This window comes from Onthophagus taurus, chromosome 7 (genome assembly GCF_036711975.1).
Source record: "Onthophagus taurus isolate NC chromosome 7, IU_Otau_3.0, whole genome shotgun sequence".
Lineage (NCBI taxonomy): Eukaryota > Metazoa > Arthropoda > Insecta > Coleoptera > Scarabaeidae > Onthophagus > Onthophagus taurus.
Window position 1 is genome coordinate 13,079,298 of NC_091972.1, and position 24,299 is coordinate 13,103,596.

General features: G+C 33.8%; 1 protein-coding gene across 1 annotated transcript in view; it reads right to left on the bottom strand.

Moving 5' to 3' along the window:
* LOC111425572 (retinal homeobox protein Rx1-like) overlaps window positions 1-19,293 on the bottom strand; it is a 42,467-nt gene extending 23,174 nt beyond the window's left edge. Inside the window, exons 1-2 of the mRNA XM_023059686.2 lie at window positions 19,097-19,293; window positions 7,706-7,992 (exon numbers count right to left, since the gene is read on the bottom strand). Coding sequence (XP_022915454.2) covers window positions 7,706-7,992; window positions 19,097-19,289 — 480 coding nt within the window. The 5' untranslated portion in view covers window positions 19,290-19,293. The remainder of the gene's footprint in view (window positions 1-7,705; window positions 7,993-19,096) is intronic.
* Between the last annotated feature and the right edge of the window lie 5,006 nt (window positions 19,294-24,299).

Here is a 24,299-nt window from a genome sequence, read left to right on the forward strand (position 1 = left end):
AAGTGCAAGAGAGCAAAATTGTTAAGAATAAAATTTATAGTAACTATTGTTTCAAAAGCTTTTTTATAACATGCTCCCTTACGAGTGTTATCATTAACAACTTGATAAAGCAACAAATTCATCCAATTTTCATATTTTCGTATTTTTCTTGATATTGACACGTCCAAAAGCAAAGGTACAAAAAAGCAATATTGTTAAGAATAAAAATTGCAATAACTATTGTTCCAAAATGTTTGTTGCAATATGATTCGTTTTCCGAGAGTTACCATGAACAATTTGAAAAATCATCAAATTCATGAAATTTTTATATTTTCCTATTTTTCTTAATATTGACGCCTTTGATAGCAAAAGAGCAAGAGAGCAATATTGTTAAGAATAAAATTTACAATAACTATTGTTCCAAAAGTTTTTTATAACATGCTCTATTTTACGAGTGTTATCATTAACAACTTGATAAAGCAACAAATTCATCAAATATTCATATTTTCATATTTTTCTTGATATTGATACGTCCAAAAGCAAAGGTACAAAAAAGCAATATTGTTAAGAATAAAAATTGCAATAACTATTGTTCCAAAATTTTTGTTGTAATATGATCAGTTTTCCGAGAGTTGCCATTAGCAACTTGAAAAAGCAACAAATTCAGAAAATGTTCATATTTTCCTATTTTTCTTAATATTGATGCCTTTAAAAGCAAAAGTGCAAGAGAGCAATATTGTTAAGAATAAAATTTCCAGTAACTATTGTTCCAAAATTTTTGTTGTAATATGATCAGTTTTCCGAGAGTTACCATTAGCAACTTGAAAAAGCAACAAATTCAGAAAATGTTCATATTTTCCTATTTTTCTTAATATTGATGCCTTTAAAAGCAAAAGTGCAAGAGAGCAATATTGTTAAGAATAAAATTTCCAGTAACTATTGTTCCAAAAGTTTTTTTCTAACATGCTGCGTTTCCCGAGTGTTACCATTAACAACTTGAGAAAACAACAAATTCATGAAATTTTCATATTCTGTATTTTTCTCGTTATGACGTATCTGAGAGCAAAAGTGAAACAATATTACTATGAATAAAGTTAGCCACAACTTTCGTTCCAAAAGCCTTCTTGTAACGTGCTTTGCTTCTAGTAAAATAACGAAATTCATCAAATTTTCATATTTTCGTATTTTTTTAATATCTATGTATCTAAGAGCAAAAGTGCAATAGAGCAATATTGTTAGGAATAAAATTTTCTACAACTTTTGCAATTTTCCGAAAAATCTAAAAGCGATAAACAATTTGTTATCACTAACACTAGACTTAGTCTTAGTTCTAGTTTTAGTTATTATACAGCATCAGATTGTTGTATATTTTTTATTGAACTAACCATTAACTATTAAATCATTGGACTAAACTATACCTAGACTTAGAACTAGAAAGTTTCGGGTTTAGCGGTGCATCTTCAGATGTTCGTACGTTTAAATTTTTCATATAACGGACACTCCCTTCCCAGTATTAGTCCGTTCAATGGATATTTTACTGTACAGGGTGTCCCAATTTCGATGTCCGCATAGGCTATCTCCGAAACTAAAAGAGATAGAAAAAAAGTAGCTTACATGTCATGATCTGGTTTTTCAAGAAAATGCTAATACCGAAAACTCCGAACAGCTATCGTCTTTTGTTTTCGCCCTATCGGCAAAAACTGAAAATTTTGCAAAAACGACAATCGCGAATATCTCACTTATTATCAAAGATGGAGTATTATAAATACAACATTATATTGGCAATTTTTTACGAAGAATTCAGTGGCGTAGGTAGAATTTTTTTCCCATCTTTTATTTTCGAGATTTTAGACGTAACTTTATTTTTTTAAATGGAAACCATAGTTGGCTATGACTTAAAATAATTTGTTATTTTCTTCTGATAACAAATATATATAGTTTGTGGGGTATATTTCTTATAGTTATTGAATAATTAACAAAAATTCATTTTGTTCCATCTAAATCTAATGTATGTATTTAAAAGTTAATGTTGCTATGGTGATAACCATACCATGAGGGAAAGCATTGTTTCCAATTATTGCCAAAGTTTGTAGCAAGGACAGTAGAATCTAACAGGACTGCTACATCCATTGTATTTTTGTAGTCGACTACGGGTTGGTTGCCCGCACTCTACGTCACACTATTTGCCACGCCTGATAACTGTCTATGTTTTTAGAGGTTATATGATAGACATTAATACGTCTAAAAACATAAAACTTCAAAACTAATATGAATACGTCTAGGATATAACCTCTAAAAACACACAGCAAACGCATAGACTATAACAACAGCTAGGCGTGGAAAATGGTGTGACGTAGCTTGCTGGTAGGCTGTCACAACAATGGATGTAGCAGTCCTGTTAGATTCTACTGTCCTTGAGTTTGTAGTAGTATTTAAAAATTCACTAACAACTCTGGCATTATGTGCTGGTGCTCCGTCATATTGAAAATATATCATTTGAGACATATTTAGTAGCAAATTGTCGTCCAAAGGCTCAATGTGCTGCCTTAATATATTGAGGTATTTCCCTGAGTTTAAGTTTTTATGGTAGATACTATATGCCAAAATTCTATTATCTAAAAGGGCACACCATACATTGAACCCCAATCTTCTTTGAACACTCAGAGACTTCATCGGTCCAGATTACATTTTGAACAAACAGCAGATTATTTAATTTTTTTAAATATCATCTACAAAATTCTAATCTTCGATTGACATCTTCGGCACGTAAATAATGAGTTAGCCCCGCTTTGTACGGTTTATGCTTATTTTTCTTTCATATTCGGGAGCAGCGTCTTTTGGGTCAGACGTCTTGTTGCAATTTCTCTTGCAGGTCATTTTGGTATGTTTTTGTATGTGGTTTGGGGAAGGACCAAATATCTATTAAATTTTCTGCTGACCGGCTGAAGGTTCGTACGTGCGGTTGTCTTCTTTCTGGATATCTTGTGAAATAAAATTCCGCGGCTAACGTCGCATTGTTATCTGATAACATATATTATAGCATTCCATCATGTTACATTTTTCATAATTTTCGAAATTCATTGTAAAGTTTTATTCAGTTTTGTTATACTTTGACACTTAACACGCTGGTGCATAATGCCAGAGTTGATATCAAATTTTTAAATACAAACTTTGGCAATTATTTGATACATTATGTTCTATCATAGTATGTATGGTTATCACCATAGCAACATTAACTTTTAAATACATACATTAGATTTAGACGGAACAAAATGAATTTTTATAACCATAAGAAATATACCCTACAAACTATATATATTTGTTATCAGAAGAAAATAACAAATTATTTTAAGTCATAGCCAACTATGGTTTCCATTTAAAAAAATAAAGTTACGTCTAAAATCTCGAAAATAAAAGATGGGAAAAAAATTCTACCTAAGCCACTGAATTCTTCGTAAAAAGTAGCCCATATAATGTTTTATTTATAATACTCCATCTTTGATAATAAGTGAGATATTTGCGAATGTCGTTTTCGCAAAATTTTCAGTTTTTGCCGATAGGGCGAAAACAAAAGACGATAGCTGTTCGGAGTTTTCGGCATTAGCATTTTCTCGAAAAACGAGATCATGACATGTAAGCTACTTTTTTTCTATCTCTTTTAGTTTCGGTGATAGCCTATGCGGACATCGAAATTGGGACACCCTGTACTTGAAATATATATTTGATATAGCGCTTTCGCTTAAAATATTTTCCCATAAAGTCACTGTTAGGCGACCAAACTGATAAAAAATCATAAGCGGGGACCAATATTGTATTTGCATCGAAACGAAAAATTTTTTTTTCAAGTTTTATTATTTCTAGCGCCGCAGGCGGACAATTATTGTTGTTTGAAAAATTCGCCCACGTAAAACAACAAACTGAACACGATAAAAAAAAATTATTTGCAAAATTGTGTGCGCCCATCCATGATTCAATTTAAATTTTGTTAATAGGCGCGGGATCGCAATTCGTTGACTTTGTTTTCAATAATCGGCCGATTCTGATTGGATGCTAGGACCGCGATGTTATTATTTTTTTAGTGTTTTTTTTTTTGGCAAAAAATGCCGTTGGCGTTGCGGGCGCTTGTTTAACAAGGAAATATGGCAACGTTTCGCGGTTTTATTAAAGCGAATTTGCATGCGGAAATGACCGCCGGCCTCAACGACCGCATAAAACTGCGACTCTTTTTCCGATTCGATTTTAATAAAACCCGGGCCGGTCGTTATTAAATTTAAAACAAATTCGTTGATAATGAGCCCGATGGCACGTTATAAAAGCAATAAACTCGGGGTACTTAATTAAATATATCATACTCTTTTTGAAATATTAACAGTTCAACGAATTTATGTGTGTATTTTCTTTTTTGAAATTCGCCGAAAAATGTTACAAAATTACTACAAAAAATATTCAATGCAAATTTATTATTACACAATAACATGAATTCTGACCCAAAAGTTGATGTAGATACAGTGACAAAGTTAATGAATTTTTTTTCATTAAAATTCGAGTTTATTTGCTAAACTAAAATATAAATTAAATTTTTTGCAATTGTACGTTTTAAATTTCAGCTAAATTTAGTGGTAAATTCAACTCATGTTTTATAACCAAACAAAAAAAACTTAACAAAAAATAAAGCGAAACAATAAAATTAATTATATAGAATATTACAACGAATATTGTTTGTATTACTAGTTAGTTTCTCCAACCTCAGTGGTTGATATTTGAAATTGACTTCTCGAGATATTATGGAATGTAGGGTAGACTGGGTGCCATTATAACAGGGTACGGATGTAATAACGTGAATACTTCCTAAATGATGAGAGGTACAGCGAACGACGTAATAGGAAAAACGATGGGCTTAACAAGTCTAAACACGATTGGTTGTGTAATTTGTCGAGTTGTGTAGATGAAGATAGTGCAGTCTACTTGATTGTGATATCTAAAAAGTAAGACTTTGGAGCTTATTAATGATACTGGTGGAGTATTGAATTTTGTAGACCAAGTTATTAATTAATTATTAATTTACGTTTTAAATATTTTTGCCTCCAAATATGACTACTTTACTGCAACCTATAAATCAAGATGTTATAAACACATTTAATGCCTTATACATGATGATGCACGATGAATCATTTAGAGAACTAGTATTAAACAATCAATCATCACATATTATTTTGAGACACATAGAATATTGCAAAAAAAATTGTATTATATTACTTTCGTTGCTCCCCACTACTCTTATAAACTCCAACCACTTGATCTGTCTATATTTGGACCTTTGCAAAAAGGTGTTAATACTACTTATGACGCATGGATACAAAACTATCCAGAGAAAACCATGTCAATTTAGGACACACAGCATTATTGCAAATCCTATGCCATTAGCTGTTAAACAAAGTAATATTCAGGCTGGATTTCGTAAAACAGGAATATATCCAATCAATTGGAATTTGTTTATCAAACTTTATTTTGTACCAACATTTATAACAGACAGATCAAATCTAGAAGCGGAAGCAGAAAAAGTTATTAATGATCAACGACTTCTTAGTTTACCAACAGCAGTAGAGTCAAATAGCACAAATCATATATTACATTTTAGGAGTTTTTTTCCTTACTATTGTTGGTTTTGCGATCCTTCATCCACTTCTTGTTGTAGTCAAACGCACGAGGTGCGTATACGCAAAGTTGATTATTAATTTGTACAGATGGAAGACGAAATGTGCACTACAAAGGAAATGAAAGACAAAAAAAGACATAGTCTCTATCGATGTGAGACGACGATTAACAAATGGATGAGCTGAATTACTACAATGGACAAACTGATTGAGAAGAGGTTCAAATAAATAATTTCGTTAAAAGAATCCATATTCCATGGAAAAAACTATCATAAGTAGTCTCTCTGCATATGTAAAATGTAAAACTTTTAGAATAAACCACATAATCAATGAAATACTGCAGGAAAAGACGTTTTCGTAAGAAATATTAGCACTGCTGACAGCTGTTAAGAGGAACCAGCAACTATCGGTAACCAAACTGTTTGATAAATGTCCACAAATCTATCTCTTTTGTGGACCTAAGATTTGATATGATAAACCTGTAGTGCATATCGCTGCTTCCTTTTTTCTATGTTGATCTTACTTAAAATGATGAATCGCAAAATATAGTAATGTTCCTACTAACTTGTTTAAACATCCAATTAAATCTAAAGATGCCAGAAGGATTTTACATCGGTGATAGTCGCGGAGATTCGGTGAAATTGAGTTTATCCTAAATCTTTTACAGCAACTTTGCACATCACTGAAATGAAAAAAGTCATAATAGAAGAATTTCATTGATTTCTTAGTTGCTCTTTTATAGCTGCTCCTTTTTAGCTGTTCTGTTTCGTCTTGGTCTTTATTTTGACCAACATCATCTCCTTCTCTCTCATTTATTTCATTCTTCTCATTACTACTTCAATCGCATTTTACGTGTTTCTATTGGTTATGTGTTGTGTATTTGTTGTGCTGTGAATTTGACTCAATTTTATCAAATTTATTTTTTACATATTCTATTGTTATGATGACGTTTGATATAGCTACTACAAGTCATAGTTCTTTGATATTTCTTATCTTAGCAACTTATTATATCAATAGATGACTTGACTCTATTTTCAACAGTATGCATTGCATAACTTTTCACATACTCTATTGACATTCTTATTTTATTATCTCTTACAAGCCAACAGCACATGACATTCATTTGAATGGTGCAGTAATTTCATTTTTTTATTTGGCGTAGAAAACAACGATGGATATGATCATCAATACTAAAACAGTTTGAAACCCCGATCATTGTTGTCATCAATGTCGAGGAATTGTCATAACTATCCACTAGGATATCCTACTGAAATTATATTGGCGACACCATCGGGACACTATCGATTGATATATGCTTATTAATGCTGTTAGTGGTCTGCCTACGTTAAGTACCAAAGGGAGACCAGACACAATATGGTTAACATATTATATTTAACATAAACATAACATTTTAAGTGTTTGCAGTAAGTTTTGCAGAATCTTTTCTGGCAGTTTCATTCTGCAAACTAACTTCTTGTGGATGTGCAGAAGTTATATCAAAACGAAACATTTTTAACAAATTGTAAACAAATTTATACCAGTATTTATAGGATTATAATAGACTAAGATGGGTTATCTATTTACACATAATTATTGTTTTAATGAAAATCTTCAGTTATCACTTAATTACGAACAGATTTACATAAATTACATGTTGTTAAAGTTAATTATGGGATTGTTTTAAGAATTTATTTTTGGTTTTAATGTTATTATTTATGGCCTTTTTTTTGATTTACCTGTACGGTTAAAGCAGCAGCTTTGGCGCCAATTTACGTGAAGCGAGCTCGCCGAACTAACAAGACATGCCTAACGAGACAATCGGATTACATTCTTGATCTCATGTCAGATTGTCACGCGGGAACATGGCACGGACGGCGAGGCAGAGACCGGATTACTTTTATCCTCGCCCCTAATGCGATTGTTAATATCTAATTACGGTCGGTTTGTCTTTTAATCAATCTCGAGGGCGAACGCCTCTCAATCAAGATGCGCGGGTTAAGTCGAGCCAAAAACTTAAAATAAAATTAGGTGTGGCGATGCGTAGGTTTGTGGAGAATGAAGTAACAACTCACCTGTACTCTAACTTCCGGTAAGTTGACCTTCATCGCAAGTTCCTCTCTGCTGTATACGTCTGGATAGTGACTTTTTTCGAAAGCCCTTTCTAACTCGTGTAGTTGGTACGTTGTAAACGTGGTCCTATTTCGACGGTGTTTCTTCTTGCAGTTTTCCCCACTTTCCGAGAGACTTGAGTTTCCTGTCATGCCTTCGTCGTCCGATCCGCTTCCGGTTCCGGTACCATTTCCCATTTTACCGTAACGAATCTCCGATACACCGTCGTTTGAGTTACAGCTTCCTTCTCCTACACATAGGTAAAAAAATAAATTTTTAAAATTTCGTTACTAAATTTCTTTTGATCTTATAGTAACCTAAGGACTCTATTAATAATCATCATCTATCCTTTTAACAACACCTTCTGTGTTAAGCCCACCGGTAATCGATGGAAATACCTGTTCTTTAATGCCCTTACAAAACTCCCGCTACCTTATATCTATACCTACTACGGTCTATCGCGCCCATTACTTAAGGGAGTCTTAAAAGCAAGAAAACGACCAGCAAGAGCAGGGTCCGGTTAATTCTCGAGGTGAGACCAACCGGGTCGTAAAACAAGTAAAAAGACCAACACATCGAGAGTCTCGCGCCTCTCTAGCAGAGATTTTAATGCAATTAACATCGACGTCGGTAGATGGAACGGCTGCCAATCGAGCCGTAAGTGGAAGGTAGAACTCGATAGACCCCTTTCCTCTCCACGGTACTGGTCCGAAAACCGAACAACTTAATTTACTAATTCATCAATTAACGGTAGGAGCAACAATGGTCGGTTAGTTAGCGGCCGCCAAATTACTTTTCGACAGTTGAGCTTTCCGTTCGTCCGAAGAATTAATCATCCGCGGGCTTGACGCGCAATTAATTCGTGAGGACCCCCTGCTTGTGACTAGCAATCGCTTTCTCCTACGGGAACTTGTCCTTTAATTAACACCGTTTTCGACGGTAATAAGTTAATTACTAATGTGTAGTTAATTGGTCTCTGCCTACACATTTAAAAATCTTCTTAATAAAATTATTATGTTTTTAGTCAATTATTTTAATGAAATTATATAACACAAATTACGAATTATAGTGATTTAGTTACATCATATCCTGTATTAAAGATTTTAAGCCTCACTGCAAAACACTAATTTCTCTTCACTCCTCGGAACTCATTCATTACCTTGTAATACTTACTTGAAAATGAAAAAGGTCGATCCCCGATAATTGTTTATTTAAATAAACAACAATTACGGTTAATGTGATAACCATAAAGCATCTTATACTATCGCGACATATCAACGATGGTATGATTGATTCGATACTTTTTGAAGAAGGTTCTTAATGATTCATCCACATTTTAACACTCAATACTTACAAGTCAGACTTTAGACTCCTTCACATCCATCTTGGAATGTAATATCTTTTTTATCTTTTCTAATATTTTCCTTATGTCAAAATGTTACCGAAGTCCAATCATGAAGATTTCAGCCAGATGGCAAAAATCTGACTTCTCTGCCCACCTTTATGGTCATCTGCATTGAGTTATAAAATAGCGCAGAACCAGCACTAACGTTTGAAAGCACTTAAAAACGCTTCATATTGTAAGTGAAGTGTCATTGAAGTGTCGACGTAAGGGACTGCATTGCCATTTATGTGTACTTGGACATAGTTTACTTTCTTATAAGTAAAGTTTATGTATGTCGATTTATTTGTATTTAGTTTTATTAGCCATCGTTTGGTCCAGTTTTCTATTGAATTTAAGGCCAATTGTAACTTATTTGCTGCAACTACTTCATTTTCTGCAACAGCCAAGATCGCTGTGTCATCTGCGAATGTAGCTGTTAAAGTTTCTGGTACCTGAGGAAGGTCGAATGTGTAGAGTAAGTACAGTGTTGGGTCAAGCACACTTCCTTGAGGAACTCCGGCTCGTACTTCATGTAGTGGTGAATGCGTAAAATTTAAAATATAATAGATCTAAAATATCGATCAGAAAGATACGATTTTAATAGTTGACTACCCGTTGATGGTAGTATTTGGTCTAGTTTGTAATTTAAACCAACTAACCAGACTTTGTCGAAAGCTTGTGCAATATCCAGAAATACGGCGGAGCAGATTTTATTTTAGTATTCGTTATTCTATGCACTTGGTCTATTATTGCATGTTTATTCCGAAACCCAAACTAATGTTGGTATTAGGGCTTTTTCTTCTATGACAGGTTTTAGTCTTTTTAATAGAAATTTTGTAAGCAGTTTTGATAGTAAGGGTAATAATGAGATTGGCCTATATGATGTAACATCTGTAGGGGGTTTACCAGGTTTTGGTATCATTATTATTTCAAGCTTTCTTGTTGCCTTCCACAGAGAATAATCAGTACTGGCATCGTCAGTAAGGTCTTTTAAGTAATTTTGAGTATTATTTTCTTTAATTTAGTTTTATCACTAGGAATTCTATTGCTTTGCCATTTCTTTCTTGGTTTCTGTTTTTCTGCAAGTTTGTCTCTAATGAATTTAGGATAAATATTAGATTTAGGTTTTGGTGTTAAAATTGGTGTTGAGCCACAGGCTGCGTTTTGTATGTCTTTTAAGAACTTTTCTACTTCATTGTCGATGTCTTCGTTTGTTTTCATAAGAGCATTAAGATGAATTTTATTATCATATTTCTTGTAAGTGTTTATGGAAAAGTTTTGGGAGACTATTGAAAAATTGTGACAAAGCCATTGTAGTCACTTCAAGCAATATCCTCTTGCAATATTTAATGTTGTAGTGCAAATTATGTATTCATTAAAGCATAACGCCAAAACTAAAAAAATTTAAATATGTCGAAATGGATGGGTTGGGTTTCTTTTTTAAACAATGGAATTATAGTGATTTAGTTACATCATATTATCCTATATTAAAGATTTTAAGCGTCAGTGCAAAACACTAATTTCTCTTCAGACTCCTCGGAACTCACTCATTACCTTGTAATACTTAATTGAAAATGAAATACCAATAACAAAAAGTACAAAAAGGTACAAAACCAATAACGGTTTTGTACCCTACCCAACCTAACCAATATTTGTAAATAAATACTCCACCAATGGCTTGGTTGTCGACATTGCTATCAACTTGAGTTTAACATTTTAACTCAATACTCACTCATCTTCAAGTAGTCTTGTCAAAAGCTTAAGCGTCCATCCTAATGAACGTACGTAAATAGGTGCAGAATTCTTTGAATTTTTTCATTAAAGTGTCCATCAACTAGGATTAAAATATCTTAGTAAACAGATAGGTCCTCGACTACATCCATGTTAAAACATGAATCGCTCAATAATAACCATTAAGCATCAGCTACTGTCTTTTTGACGGTCTTTTGCACAGTAATTGAGTCCACTGGCGATTGTCATGAACTGCTACACTGCTTGGTATTCCATTATTTGTTCCAAAATCATTTCGTCATTTTATTCTCTTTTGTGCTATGTCAAAGCCCACGAAAAATTTAGACGCCTTGTGATTTTTGCCTTGGGTTATGTGACTACATAAGCTTACTCGGCAAATTATTTGGATTAAATCATAATTTATGGTTAACATCAATTAGAAGAGATGCATCATCTTGAAGGGAAATCATAGACATTTTTGACTAAGAGTGGTACTAAAGCTACATCGATCATTAAGGTTCCCGTTAATATATCGTCACCTGAGAATTATTTTGAACCATGTCTAAAAATCTTACTATGTGAAATTGTATTATACCAAGAATTGTACCAATGATAACAGAGCATGCAATCACGTGACATAGGACTTGATACCACTAATCTTAACATGAATTTAGACATAGCCCGTAGTCACAACCACGAAAGGTAAACGATGTGGTAACGTTTAATTCCAAATTACTGCTTTCTAGACGTAAGAGGCTTGGTTCAAAATAATTCTTAGGTGATGATATACTGAAGAGAAATATGGAGTGTAATTAAATTCTATCCTCTGGGATGTTACCACCACCAACATCCTTTTTGCCTTTTTGAAACGACCATAAAGGTTAGTTAGGTGGCGCTATAATCAAGGTAATAATTAAGGTGGTTAATTTTTTCTTTCTTTCGCACTTTATTTACGCCTATCTTTGATTTTTCTATTATGTCTCTGTATTTTTGTTTTCTTAACGTAAATAAAGGTATATTATTATTATATATTATTATTATTATTATTATTATTTCATTAAAAAGGCAACGTTTTCAAAAACTTAAGCTCTATTTAAAAACGGACACTTACATTAAAAAGAAAATATGTTTTTAATCTTTATTATCAAATAAGAAAAATGTATATGACTAATTTTTATTTAATTTCACAAATTAAGAAAAAGCATTTTGATGTAACATGCAAACGATATCATACCTCCAGCTGTCCCCATAAAATGGTAAATAACCCGAGACCTTTCGCACGAATTAAAATCAAATTAGTTGTCAGCCGGTTGATTCGGCTTCCGTTTCCTTTCTATTCAACGAAAACGATCGTTCATTGTCTCTCAATAGATTCCGTATTCTGATAGAAGCAGTTTGCGTTTTTAATCTAGATCACGTGTTTACATAATTACAAAAATCACACCTGTCACGACTTTTGATCACTCACACTCTAATTTAAATTTTCTATTAAAACAAATTTCCTCGAACGCATTCTTGGTAATATATGCGAGATCTAATCGGGGATTTTTGCCCTAATGGTTGAACGAGTCCATTCGGTCGAAAGTCTGGACTTTTGGCGATTTAAACGTGCCGCTAACAAGATCATCGTCGAGATACGACGGCTGTCAACTGTTTTGAGAGGTCCCTTCAAATCGTGGTAACCCGTCCTACGCTGCCCACACTTAAAAAAAAATACTAATTCCATGCGGCGGCGATCCAGGCTGCCGATAATATTAAAACGGGAAGAGTGGTTGCGAGGTAAAGGGTGGGAAATTGCGATAATTGAGTCCGTCTCTTCGAGTTGTTTTTTGTTTTAAAAGCTTTTAAAAGCTCGCCGGCTACCTACTAAATCGACCGTGACCAAGCAAAAAATTAAAATTCACCTCTATTATATGGGATTCAACAACAAAATCGAAAATATAAAGTTGTGCGGTTGAGTAATCGCGTTTGGCAAATATCGGGTTTAGATTTTAAAATCTCTGTTTCAATTAACGCCGTGGCACGCAATCGACGCCCTCCCGGTCGAGTCGTCTAAAGCTTTCGTGAGCTTTCAGAAATGTGCAACGTGACGGTGCCAATTGATTATTTAATTAGACGCATCGATCGGCACGGCATTCTCGTGCCCAGACTAATTGCCTCGCATTAATAATGAACACAACGGATTTGCGATAAGGCCGGTAATTGTTAATTGCGTTTTTGCATGAGCTTACCGCCGCAGCGGCGCCGCTTTCCGAGCTTTTTCTGTCCTTCCTCGCAGTAATCGACCTCCCTTAACTATTCATTAACAATACCGGAAATCGTTTACTGTATTAACTGAGTTACCGTGGTGACAAACGGTAATTATTCAACATATAACGTGATACGTAGCAATATAAAAGTTATTTACAATATACTATTTGATTATATTAAAGCAGGATTTTTGGTCTTAGTAAGTAACTTATCTAAACGACCAAAAAAAAATTAAAAAAATGCGTAGGTCAAGATCGTGATTCAACATAATTAATACATTAGCTTGAAACCGGATCGTATCTTAAGTGTTGCACACACCAACGCCGATCGAGGAACTACTTAAACACGTCGAAAAGGAACGAATGTGTTAGAGTTTAATAAAGAATAATGGAACAAAAGCTACGATTACTAAAGGCTACTAAGAGCAAAGAAGAAGCTAAGTCGAAAACGGGAGGAGTCACAACCACCGCGCCGAGTCATTATCAATTTGGAACGGTTAATATTAATTATGGATGGGCTACGTCGGTGATTTCCTCGGTAGATTGTGTCTCGTAGAGACGAAGGCTTCGCTAATTGACTCAACCGGTTGCGTGACCATCGAGAAAAAAGATTTAAGCGTACTTAATTGATGGCGGCGGAGCTGGATGAGATACCTTTCCAAGAGTTTTTTGTTATTGGAGTTTATGTGTGATTATTTCGTCGTTGTCGAAACGATAATTATAACTAATTAAAACAAATACAAGAACAGAAGATTAAGAAAAATCGGATTAAAAGAACATTGATTATAAGAAATTAAAAAGATATTGTTTAAAAAAAATTTTTAAGACATTATTGTTCTCAAAAAAAAAACATCTTATTGAACCACGGAAACCAATTCATTGAAAACCTCTTATAGTCAATTTAAGAAAGGAAAGCTCTCAATTCGATCAGGCAATCGGAACTGTACGGGGCAACAGCATGTTTCGATGGCTTTCAATTTTTAGATCCATGTATCGTGCACGCGCCTAAGCCCTCAGAATCCCATTTGTCAATCTCGTAATCTCGTCAAACCTAATTCTTCGTTCGAGAGACGTGCGTCAAATTAACCTTTCCACCGGACGTCTTCGTATAGAAAGCGAATTTTTCGGCCTTCACCCTCCAAATCCTCGCTTAATGGTTATAATGTATAAGTATATAAAAATAATAAACCGTTGTTGGTCACGAAAGTCATCGTGTTCCCTCGAGATCTCGTGAACTTGCGTTTCGACGCCAAATATCCGATAGTTTACGGTATCGTAAAACCAGTTAAGTTGTCCACGTTTACACTTTATTGTATGCTTATAGTGTCGCGTGCTGAATTTCGTGAATGGTGGAAAATGATTGCTGGATTTATATAAGAATAAGAAAGGAAAGTCGTTGATTTTTTTATGGAGCCGGGTAATATAGTGTTTCACTTTTCGAGGGGAATTGTATAGAAGAGTAATGGGGAATTTTCAGAGTTTAAGTATTTCAATAAAGTGTATCATGAATTAATGAAAAATAGAAAAGTGTTTTATTTAAAATTATTATGGCATAACATTTTCGCAGCGTACACTCTTTGGTTTTAGGATATTCTTGCTCTGAAACATGTTTCCAAAATTCAATACTTCTTGAAACTTGAGTAGCTCCAACTGTATAGCCGCAATATCCGTAGCAATTTTGACAAGGGACAATCATTCTTCAAAATATGTTAGACCATCTCATAGATGGCTTTGACGCAACGAAATCATTAAATCTATTACTAATATCTTCTGTCAGTCTATGTAAGTTGCATGTATAATATGTAGTAATAATTTCATACTCGGGTAATATTGTCAACATTTTAGTAAGACATGAGAAATTAGTGAACCAAATTTTTCTCGAAGAGTTTAAATTTGTTATGGAAACTGAAAAGCACTGAGTGCTAAATCAGAAATAAGTTTGTCATGTCCTTACAGTGATATATTTTATGATTGTAAGTGTTTTACTGCATCTGTGAAAAACGCCATACCTATTAGCATCTTTACCAATTAGCATCTTTAAGTTCTGCGAAAGATGTCATGATAGATGAAAGATGTCATAGAGAGTCACTTTATTAGACAAAATTACGATATATTGTCTGGAAGCTCATCTTTCTCTATTTCTTGTATGGAAGCTTTACAGTCGATGGGTCTTGGTGTTTGAGACACAATAATGTGGTCTTTCAAATATTTAGTTTAACACCTAGTATTCTCTATGAATAATACAATATACTTGGATAAGATTGGATCTTCCGTTGTGAAACTAACTAACTTTTTAATCGGTACCTAAAGTTTTCGATTTACACCATTAAGGCCCACTTTTATCACCTCTTGATAAATTTATCCGATAGATAAATCCAGTTCTTAACCAATGACAATGTAAACCGCTGTTACTATCTCTTAGATTTATATAGTTTATCAGGGGGATGGTAAAAGTGAACCTAAGGGCATTTTTTGGCACTATATACTTTAGTACTTTAGTGCAATAAGGTGTTTCAAAAAACTTCTTTCAAATCTACATAATTTGTTACATAACGAAGAAATACAAATAGTTGTGCTTCAATGTCATTTTCTTGAGCAATATTAAAGGCAATAATAAATGCGTCTCTCATTGTAATATCTGCTTCTTTCATCATTGACGTAACTTAATGCACAACCAGGTTGGAATTGTTGACTGAATGAATACTGGTTTGTATCATGATGTCATTTAAGATTACTGGGTTTGAATTGTATCAATTTTACTTGACATAAAAGTCAAGTCCAAAATAGTTATCTCAGCATCTTTAATCATTGACATTACAGTGGTACCAACAGTGAAGGTTGCAGCTCATTATGAGAAAGTCACCAATATTGAATTGGTATGCTATTGGTTTCAGAATCTTGCACTCCTTCTCAAAATTAAAAATTACTATGATACTACTGAAAGAAATAAAACAAACCTTAAACATTATTTCTATTTTTTTGTAGTACTCTTGTTTCGGATGCCGTTTCCTATATCATTTTTCCTGCCCATCGTAAACCAGATAAAAACTTGAGCCCCCATCTATAAAGTCCAACTGATCCAATTCCGCATAGAGCCTTTAGTTTATTAAAACTTTCACTACACATGTATAACTAATGATACCTTTTTCAGAAAAATTTTATTACATTGTAGACTTAATCCAGACATAAAACCTATTTAAAGTAGATCTATCAAATTAAGAGACCTTCTGAAGATTTTATCCAATCTCGAAGAAGACTTGATGCACTTTCGGATGCAATTAATGCAATTTTAATAAATGATGTAAACTTTATGCAGACTTGTCAAACTTGATGTAAACTTAGGGAAGATATGAAAATTAAACTTAAGCATAATACATCTACTCTCCTAGATATTCTGATTGAGAGTTGACTTTGTACAAGTATTTTGAAATTTGTATGCAGAGATGAAGCATTGATGGAGACTTCATCAAGACATAATGCATTTATTAACTTAGAGGCACAATGGAGATATGATACAACCTTCATACAGACTTGATGAACTCTTGTCTCTGTTCATGCTTGACTCAACAAAAACATGGTGGAAACTTGATGCAGAAATCATATGGACTTTGCTGGGATTCAGACATAATGGAGGTGCAGACAATATGTGAAGATTCAGTGCAATCTTGAAAGACACTTGATACACGCATATATTCGGTATTGATGCAGACTTGATTATAGAAACTACACTGTGTACAAAGTTGATTTGATAGAAAGTTGGTAAAGATTTGATGCAGAGATGATATCTCAACACATCTTCAGGTCTAATTTAGCAATGGTGGTAGCGAATATTTCCACCCGAATTTTATTCGAAGCTTGTTTTCAGTTTATACAAGTGAGATTATAGTGAAAACGGAAAAATAAATGTGGAAATATTGTAATGCTGAACACTACGGAAAAATATTGAACTGCAAAAAATATCCAATAAGAATTAAAGAAATAATTGGTTGAGTATTTTAGAATAAAGTTTAAATAACAAAATAAATTATTATAATCAGGTTCTAATATCAGGCTGAACCAATAATGTTCTTTTGTACCTTCAAAATTTGTTGGCATAATAACGTATAATGCAGCTGCCATGTTAACAGCTCAATTAATTATACAAAGCGATTTTGATTTTATTAATGTATATACTTGAACCTGTCATTCGCTAAACCTATTGGTTAGATATGTAATGAAAATTAATACGTTAAAGGTTGTTAAAATTGAGTTATAATGCAAAAACTTTTGATTTGATTTCTTTAAAGTTGCCAGTTAATGCTAAGAGGTGTAGATAGAGGTGTAGATACACATCTTTGGTTGATGGTAGGGGAAAATGTTATGGGCAAATATGGGAAAATAGCGTACAGAATTTCGTGGTTAATCTATTACATATTACATCTATTACAAGCATCCTCAATTTTTCTCTTTCTTTTGATACGCCATGATTGATAACTCTGTTAGATCTAATACACCATAATTAAAAGTCATCGAATATCAAAACAAAACATTCCCTTTAGAACCAAATTCAAAGTGCAAATGACATAAATATTTTATGCCAGTTTCATTAAGATTGAAAATGGCACTTGGAGCCTTAATAAACCGGAGTAATGATGTCAGTAAAGAAATAAAGAGACGCATTATACTGGCTAATCGCTGCTACTATGCAGTGCCAATATATCTGCGTAAATCGAACTTGTTGATCTACGTCGCGGAAACAAAAATAGACAAGACGCTATTAGCAACATTTGAAAGAAAAACCTTGCGGAAAATATGGTGAAGGAAAAATGACGTCTGGAGCAAGATATAATTTTGAACTGTATGACTTATATAGAGGATTGGCAAATAGAGATATAATAACAACGATCAAGTTTGGCAGATTTAGATGTAGCACGTTATGACATGGCCATACCAACGAGGCGAACCTTTGAGAAACAGGAAGACCAAGGCTCAGATGGAAAGATGGAATATCCGATGATGCGGAAAAAATTGGAGCGGCTACCTGGAGGATTCTTGCAAGAGACCGAAAAGAATGGCGGACGAGGCTAAAGAAAGTCGAGGTCCCGTATACGGCTGTAAAACTACTGATGATGATGATGACCAGTTTCATCGCTTATGTCAATGCGCTAAATACACACTCTTATGGCACAATGACTGGGCATACTTACTAAGGTATAGTTTTGCTTATCAGAACCAAAGGGGGATTTTGATATATGGATTACTGATTTGTTTAAAATCAGTGAAATTGAATAAAAATTTGGTGATTCGGCAATGGTCAAAGAAGTAATATTAAAATTATTCCTCCCCGTGTTGATAAATTGCCAGCCATGCGACGTTTATTCATTTAGGCAAGTGCTAATTTATGATATATATCTGCAAAAATGCTTGCATTTTACTCGAGTATTTTTGGCACAGACAGGTGTTGAATATTTAAGTATAACAAAAAAAATTTAATTAAAGTGGAGTGATCGCATGTTATGGTTTCCTTGTAAGTAGAAAGTATAAAATTATTAATTAAATTATTATTTTGCAACAGTTCTTATATACACGGAAAAATGTTCTTAATAACTTTCATTGCGGTTTAGTCGAGTTTAATGCATTAAATTAACCTACTTATTACATATCAATTAAATCAATTAAACTGTTTGTTTATATAGACTTATATATTTATCCCTGAAAACTTTATCTCAGTATGTTATCTAATACTTTTAGGAGGAAATTATCCGACGGAAATTATAATGGATCACTTACTACTGAGTATTCCTAAGATAATAAAACATTTTATATCTTTTGGGACTAAACCAAAAATTTTTTGTACATATTAAAGTTAGGTTAGCAAAGTAGCAACCGACGGCAATGCTAAATCATATCATATTTTTCAAAGATTGTTATAATTATTTCTTTGCTGTTTTGACAATTATAAATTGATACTGTTTATGGAATATTAATGGCATGTTGAATTTTTTTCTTACCAGCACTTTCTGTATTTCCTGGAGTAGTGGCTCTTTCCCGATCTCGTTCCTCGACATCCTTACGGACAAGTCCCAAAATGTTATCGATGGTGTGTCGAGGTCCCGTATTGGGACTGGATACCATCCTCAATGGTTTCACATCTAGGCCGAAACCCAGCATACTACCGGTGTCCTCACAACGATCCGAATCCATCGCGAGCTTTTAACAAACTGCTCCCCATCGGCTACCAGGAGTAGCTCGGGGCGTTTATTTGAAAGGGCGGAGCTCGAATCTGCGAGTCGACCAATGCGACTGTACCCGGAGTTTCCATGATGGTGTCCATCATCGGAGGGGATGCCGGAAAGAGGGGCACCACACACCAGGTAGCCCGTGTCCTTTCCCCCCTTTCCTCCACCTCAACCCACCATCGTCTCGGGATAATGTTTACGGTAGTTTATTGTAAAAACGTTTACGTGTCGACGAGGGGTAATTGGTGTTATGTTTCAATTTCGCGGGGATTAGGAGGTTGGTTTTAGGACCGGAGTGGCGAGAGGGATAATGAGGATGGAGGAAAGGGTTGGGAGGGTTGATATTCTCCTGTTTTAATTGGAAGGGATGCTTGGACAAACCGTGCTGAAGAGTTTAAATTTAAAAACAAAAAAGAACATCAATTTTTAGTTTCTACGAAATTTTAACGTTTGGGTTAAACGAGACCGGAGTTGGGGTTGGAAACGAGGGCGGCCAAAAACAATTGAATCGTTTCGCGGAATGTCCGAAACAAAAAGGCGAATCGCCGGCATCCGGAAACGCGCAAACAAAATCGAAGGTGTGCCGCGCGCAAAAACTCAATCAGGGTCACTGATTGGCCATTCATTGTTTCAATTAAGCGCATTTGAAGTCGCGTCATGTCCAATAATTCCGAACTACGGGACCGACGTCGGCGTTAGCTAGCAATTTTGACAAGTTAGTTATCGGACGTCGAAACGCGCAACAACGTCCCAAAAAAGCGACTATAACGTGCACCCTGCTTGGCTCCCTATGGATAGACGAGGATAAACGCACAATAAAAAAAATATTCCACTTCATATTTAATCAAACTTTCCAATTATATATCATAATGGAATTTGTTAATTGAAAATTTATTGATAAAATTGAAGTAAATTCAATTTAGCAATAGGTGTACATCTTTGTTTGTTCAATTTAAACTGTAAATCCCAAAGACCGGTAAGTCCTAGATTTTATGCATAAATCATGAGATTATATGTTTTATTAAGGTGTTGCTATTCATTGTTGGGAATCCTAGGCATTTACATGAAGCTCATCTTGCAACTGGTAATGGCTGCAGAACTAGAACACTGAAAGAGGACAAATACAGAAATATAACTGTGGAGTTTATCGTGTAGTATTTGTGATTATGCAAATCTTGCCAATAGAAACACAGCGTGCCCAAAAAATCTTATACTATAACATGATATCAACTACCTGACATATTCACTCTATTTGGAAAACCTAATATACTACATTTTGATAATAAGATCAGAATCTATTTCAACAAACATTAGACATACAAAACGCAGCCTGGGCCTCAACACCAATTTTAACACCAAAACCTAAATCTAATATTTATCCTAAATTCATTAGAGACAAAATTGCAGAAAAACGGAAAGCAAGAAAGAAATGGCAAACCAATAGAATTCCTAGTGATAAAACTAAATTAAATAAAATAACAGCTGAATTAAGAGCATTAACAGATATCCACAAAGATAACGCTATCACTAAGTAACAAGTTGCTAATATACAAGCAAGTATTAAAACCAAAATGGATAATATTTATCTATATTATGGGTAAAGCAGACTGGGAAAAGCTGTAAAACATTATCTAGCTTAATTTGGTGTTAAAAATAAGTAACTAATTAGTATGTATTTACTAGGTGTTATACAATCGTGGTGTACATAATACAAAAAAAAAACACTACGAAAATTCCGAGATCTGCCAATGGTATTAACTAACAACCAGGCTGTAGAATGCTCAAGAGAGGCTGTTAAACATTTTGGAGCATATCTCGATGCCAGACTTCACTGGGCTTTGACATCAACCAAAAACTTAATGAACCTAATATGCGATTAAACCAATTATATACCCTGATATACCGAAAATCACAATTAAAAATAGAGTGCTCCCTTTTACTTTATAAATCACTACTGCGATATTAACTAATGCCAGTTGTGTATGGTCAAACATTTCTAAAACTAATCTGCGTAAACTACAGGCTTTTCAAAATAATATCCTAAGAATAGCAACAAATGGTATATTAGAAACGCTAAGGAACTAAACATGCCACAAATAACAGATTTTTTCACAAGACATAGTGCAAATTCATTAAAAATTTAAAACATTGTGAAGGAGCAACGCATCATTATCTAGGACAGAAAAACATCCACGTTCGACTTAAAAGGAAACTACCACAAGATTTTGTCACCAATAACACAAGTAGCGAAGAGGAGACAACAGAATAACATCAAATAATGCTGAAAAACAAAACATTAATGTCATAAACTATACATGTTGTGTATAACATATAAAAATGTTGGGCCAATACAAACTGACAAATAAAAAAAAACATTTTGATAATGGGAGGCAATTTGTAAATTTTGTTGCTTAGAATTTTGTTCTATGTGTGGAGTGATATCAAAATTGCAAATTTCAGCATTGCCATTCTCATGAGACAAACATATTCAGAATAGAATCACAACTTGGGTGGAAACCAAACAGAGCATATATGAAGGCATTAAGCGTTTACCATATACGAGACAGTATTTGGATGTCCAATGAAAATGGAAATAGCTAAGTCAAAACTAGCATCCAATATACTCAAGAGCTTGGAAACTGAAGAAGTGACATCAAACAGTGGTACATTAGAAAATGACATCCCAAATCACAGCGCAAACATTGTATTGTACAATGCTGAATTAAAATTGTAGATATAGTAGTCAAGAGTAGTTCCTGTGCAAAATTTGTTCTGATTAGGAACATTAACAAAAAGTGGAAGTGGGATGACTTTGAAGATGTTAAAACGGAGACATCAAACATGAACGAAGAAAGAAAATTTTTGTGATTATATTATTTAATATGACGACGATTATTTTCACAGAATCAGAGAAGAAACAATCATTACTGTCAACACAACCTCAGTTTACTGGGCATCTTTAAAGACTTGCTCTAATAGATATATTCAATCTATGTATCTTCCTGAAGGTTTTTGTGATATTGGTTGATCATATTCTGCTTATAATAATGGGCCACTTCACCACATCTCCTTCTGTATACTTTAAACTATAACGTGGAATATCTATTTTCATTGTAGAAGCATTAAAATTATTTGTAAAGTTGGTATCGTCATTATTTTTTTGTTCTGAAATTGTTTTTAATACTTTCCATAAATTTTTAAGTCCTTTATAACTACTGGATACTGACTGGATATGTTTGCTGGTTGTAGAATGCGAGGAGAGTTGATTACTTAACAGTTATTACCGAAGCAGCAGACAAGGTACTTCCAAACGAGAAGTACCAGAACAAAATGTTTGAAAAAAAACTTGAAAATGAAGACAATTTTCAATTTCTGAAAACGCTTAAAACCAGTTACGAACTGCACATTTATCACGCAACATTCTGCTACAATGTAGTATTTACTAAAATTTACCAAAATCTCTAAGAATTTTTAGGGATTTAGAAAGATTTTCAAATTTTATCAGCAATTTCTAGGGATATCTTATTTTTTCTAAACAATGTTCCAAAACTTATGGATATTTAGCAATTTTTAAAGGAAGATCTAACAATTTCTCAATATATTTAACGATTTGGATTATTCGACGAAAATTTTCACCTATATTTTACATGGATTTCCATGGCTATAGAGTGATTCATAAGCATATTTAGGGAATTCTAAAAATGTTCATGAATTCCTGAAGCCATTCCAAATGATGTCCAAGGATTTCTACAGAATTTAGAATTATTTTCAATAATCTCAAGGCTTCATTAAGAAAATGTGAGTCTTCCTAAATTTGTTAAAAATTTCCAAGGATTTATAACCGTTCTTAGAAATACTTAAGCATTTCTAGGGATTTCTAGATATTTCTACCAAATTTCATCAGAATTTACAGAAATTGCTATGAGTTTTCAAACACAACTGTTTATACCAAGTTCATCATTTACTTTTAGAGGATTTTCGAAACTTTTTAAAGATTTTAGAAGGATTTACATGGATAGACTCAAAAAGATTTTTATGCGATTTTAAAAATTTCCAAGTATTTGTAGATCTTTTCCGTCCTATATTCATATCATGATTAATTAATAAAATATTGGATTTTCTAAGATTCAACAAAAATGTCCAAGAATTTTTAGGCATTTATAAGGATTTTCAAGTATACTTGTTCTTTTTTACAGATTTTATGTAAGAATCTCATCACAAGATATAATCATCATTCATTTATGCCGAGAAAGCAAACTGATCCAAATTACCACATTTGAGACGACTGATTAAAGACCACTTCAAAGGCTCTAAGTACCTAATTAGCAAAACAATACATTGGTAGTTATAAGAGATAAGAAAATGGAAGTAAATTTAGACAGAATTAAATAAGTTCGAGGGTTTAAATTATTGTTCGTTTCATTTTAGACCATTTTAAAACAATCAATCAAAACAACGGTTAACTAAATAAACTCACAAGCAATTTTTTGGGGCGTGGAGGCGAGCCGTAACTAGCGCTCCCATCTGGCGTCCTATCTTCGAACTAATCAGATTAGGTACTCCATTTTTGCGAAGCGACGCGGCGCTCTCCGTATAAAAGAGCGCCAGCAATCCAATTTAAAAGTCATTTGTACCATGCACGGGAATACCGTTAGCCTTCGTTATTAATAATCATAATAATAATTCGATTTTGGAACCCTGGGCGCCTCCCACCACGCCGCCATCCCTGTCCCGCGCCGAAAACGAATACTCGTTACAAATGAGTTTGCAGAGAGAGCTTTTTAGCGAGCGCTCTTTTTCGCGAAAACGAGTTTCCGTCCAATAAACTTTCGACACTTTAAAAAAAATCGTTCTTTACCTTTTCTCTAATAATAATCACTTTTGAAAGGGAACGGTAAGACTGGCGATTAAAACATCTGCAACTATACAACAATGTTACTTCAAGTACTCTGTAGTGTACATCACATTAAGATAC